This window comes from Cupressus sempervirens, chromosome 11, assembly GCF_028749045.1.
Source record: "Cupressus sempervirens isolate cs-2001-9-10 chromosome 11, ASM2874904v1, whole genome shotgun sequence".
Taxonomy (NCBI): domain Eukaryota; kingdom Viridiplantae; phylum Streptophyta; class Pinopsida; order Cupressales; family Cupressaceae; genus Cupressus; species Cupressus sempervirens.
Window position 1 is genome coordinate 112269177 of NC_143128.1, and position 3138 is coordinate 112272314.

At 37.8% G+C, this 3138-nt stretch overlaps 1 protein-coding gene across 1 annotated transcript; it reads left to right on the forward strand.

The window, feature by feature from the left end:
* The first annotated feature begins 223 nt into the window (after positions 1-223).
* Positions 224-2659, forward strand: LOC149528486 (pectinesterase-like). Its single transcript, XM_089811965.1, has 2 exons — positions 224-1554; positions 1763-2659. Exons 1-2 carry the CDS (start codon positions 648-650, stop codon positions 2452-2454), a joined length of 1599 nt encoding a protein of 532 aa, XP_089668091.1. The 5' UTR covers positions 224-647; the 3' UTR covers positions 2455-2659.
* Positions 2660-3138: the final 479 nt, after the last annotated feature.

Consider the following 3138-nt stretch of genomic DNA (forward strand, 5'->3'; position numbering starts at 1 on the left):
TCTTACAAAATTAGTGCAGGTCGAATATCTTATTACTATGCTATACTTACTTCATTACAAAAATAGATGGTTTGATGAAACATTGCAACCAAAATGGTACGTGCAAAATCAGTAATATAAAATACGTAAAAATAAAGAGCCATTGAATAGAGCTTATCTAGAAACTCATTTGAAAAGGTAATAGAGAGTCCTATTTGACAAATGCTGAATCAAAGGTCGAGGTAGCCTCATCCGAAGGCAGATCTATAAATCATCTTCACCGACATAGTTGTCATTCTCAGTGTGGAATCTTTTCTTTAATTTGCGAAACCTGCGAGATAATCCATCCGTTAGGTTTTGCTGATCTGGGATTCATTAACAAAAATGTTTTGTTCTTCTTGAAATATTTTCTCCAATTCTTCGCATCTGTCAAATCTATTCGTAAACAAATCTGCAAATTCAAACCCTAGCGATATAATTTGTTTTCAATTTACGTAAACTTTAATATAGTTTTTTGGCTGGATCGAAACACGTCAAGTAGCATCTGGAAGCTTTCATTTGAAAAAATCTCGACTTTGACATTGATGTTGCAAAGTTTATAAGATTACTGGAGACACGATGAATACCGAGCAAAATATTGTGTTCTTCTCCCTTTGAGATTTGATAAAATGGCTCCTATCTTGAATCTTCGACTTTTGATTCTGATGATTTTTCTTTTCTTTCCTAAAACTGGAGCAGCTACTCCGCAGAACGCCATTCAATCTGCCTGCGAATTGGCTCCCGATCGTAAATCCTGTGAATGGAGTCTCTCTGAAAATCCGAGGTCTTTACGAGCAGGTCCGAAAGAAATGGCTCAAATCGCCGTCAACATAAGCATAGCCAAAGCTCAGACAGTTCGGGACTCCATTTCAAATAGCTCTGGTAGATCGTCCAAGAAAGCTCAAGCTGTCGAGGACTGCAGCCAATTATTCGATCTTACGGCGGACTTCCTGGTGGAAAGTCTGTCAATATTGACAGAATCTTCTTTGGAATGGAAAGATGCCGTCGATATTCAGAGCTATCAGAGTGCAGCTCTGACGAATCAGATCACCTGCCTTGACGGCCTCAACGAAGCAAAGATCGATCTCAATTCGCTGCCTTTCACAGATCATGTAGCGAACGCGTCGCTGTCGGGGAGTAATTCCTTGGCTATTGTAGAAAAGCTTTTCATCAGATCCATGGAATATCAACAAAGCTCCGTCAACAGACGGCACCTGTTACCGGACGCCTCTTATGAGGAGAGAAGAGCGCTTCTACAGACCGCAGCGGGCGTCACTTTGTCGGGAAACGTGATGACGGTGGCGAAGAACGGCATCGGTAATTTCACCACAATTACTGATGCTGTTAATGCCGTTCCAGACAAAAGCGAAAACAGATCGGTAATTTATGTAACAGCGGGAGTGTATGAGGAATATGTCAGAATAGGGAAGAAAAAATATAATATTTTGATCATCGGTGATGGGAAAGACGCCACTGTGATCACTGGAAATAGAAGCGTTGCAGATGGATACACTACATTCAATTCTGCCACATTCGGTGTGTTCATTCTCTTTGTTTTCTCTCTATTTATTTTAATTTCTCCTCTATTTATCCGATCTGTGTTTTCTCCTCTATTTATCTGATCCTTGTATTTTTTTTATCCGTCATTTATTTTGATTTCTCGTCTATTAATCTAATATTTGCTTTTTCCAAAGTTTGTTTATTTATCTTTCTTTCTGTCATTTAAATGGCGCATTAAATTCAGCAACAACAGGAAAAGGTTTTATCGCAATAGATCTGACAATTGAGAACACAGCTGGTGCCAAAAAACACCAGGCCGTTGCTCTACGCGTGGGAGCAGATAAGTCTGCATTTTATAGGTGCAGCTTCAAAGGTTACCAAGACACTCTGTATTCACACTCATTCCGTCAATTCTACAGGGAATGTGATATTTACGGCACTGTAGATTTCATCTTCGGCAACGCAGCAGTAGTATATCAAAACTGCACAATTTTGACCAGAAAACCTTCGAAAGGTCAGAAAAATACAATCACAGCTCAAGGCAGAACGGATCCAAATCAAAATACGGGAATATCAATCCACGGATGTAATGTTACCGCGGCCCCTGATCTGGTTCCTGTTATTTCATCTTTCCACACATACCTGGGAAGACCATGGAAAAAGTACTCTCGTACTGTTTACATGCAATCTTATTTAGGTAAGCTGATCGACCCCGCTGGGTGGTTGGCATGGAATGGTAGCTTTGCCTTGAGCACCTTGTATTTTGGTGAGTACGAGAATTATGGACCAGGGTCAAATACTTCTCACCGGGTGAAATGGCCTGGATTTCACGTGATGAACACAAGCGATGCTTTAAATTTCACTGTAAGTAACTTCATCTCTGGTGACGAATGGTTACCTGCAACTTTCATACCCTATCATGGGGGTTTGTTTTGAAATTTAAGAAGTTCACTCCTCTTGGATTATTCAGTCATGAAAATTAGCAACAGCTAAAACAGTCAGTTTAAGAAACTTCTCGCTTACTTTGATTTAAAGCAGTTAGCAAGAAAGGTCTTTTATGTTGGATTATGTTCAGTTTTTAAAATTTTTTATGTAATGTGCATTAGAGTTGTTTCTAATTATAGTTTGGGTTGTTTTTTTCTATTCTATTTTATTGTTGTGTTGATTGTTTTATTTTTATTTAATTACTTTAATTTCAACATTTTGTACTAAGATTATATGCTCTTTCAAAACCTTACAATCTTGTTTGAATTTCAAATTTATTTAGCCTGCAAACAATTACCTCTTAACCAAGATCATTATTAGTATTAATCGATAAAATTGAATATAAATTATCTATCTTAACATGTCATCCAAATTGACATATTGATAAAAGGAATGTTTTTGAACTATTAGATAGCAACCAAAAGAAAGGGGGGCTGACCCCAGAGTACAAAAAGGTTGAAGCATCAGTCAGAGGTTACCTCCCAATTATCTAATTGATACCAATTTTATACTTCAAAAAATAAATAAAGTCAATCCAGTATAGAGCAATCTTTACCATCAGTCTTGTTACTAACTAGCAAATAAAATGGAGAAACATACTAGTAGCAAGGGGACATATTGTTGCTATTAGCCCAG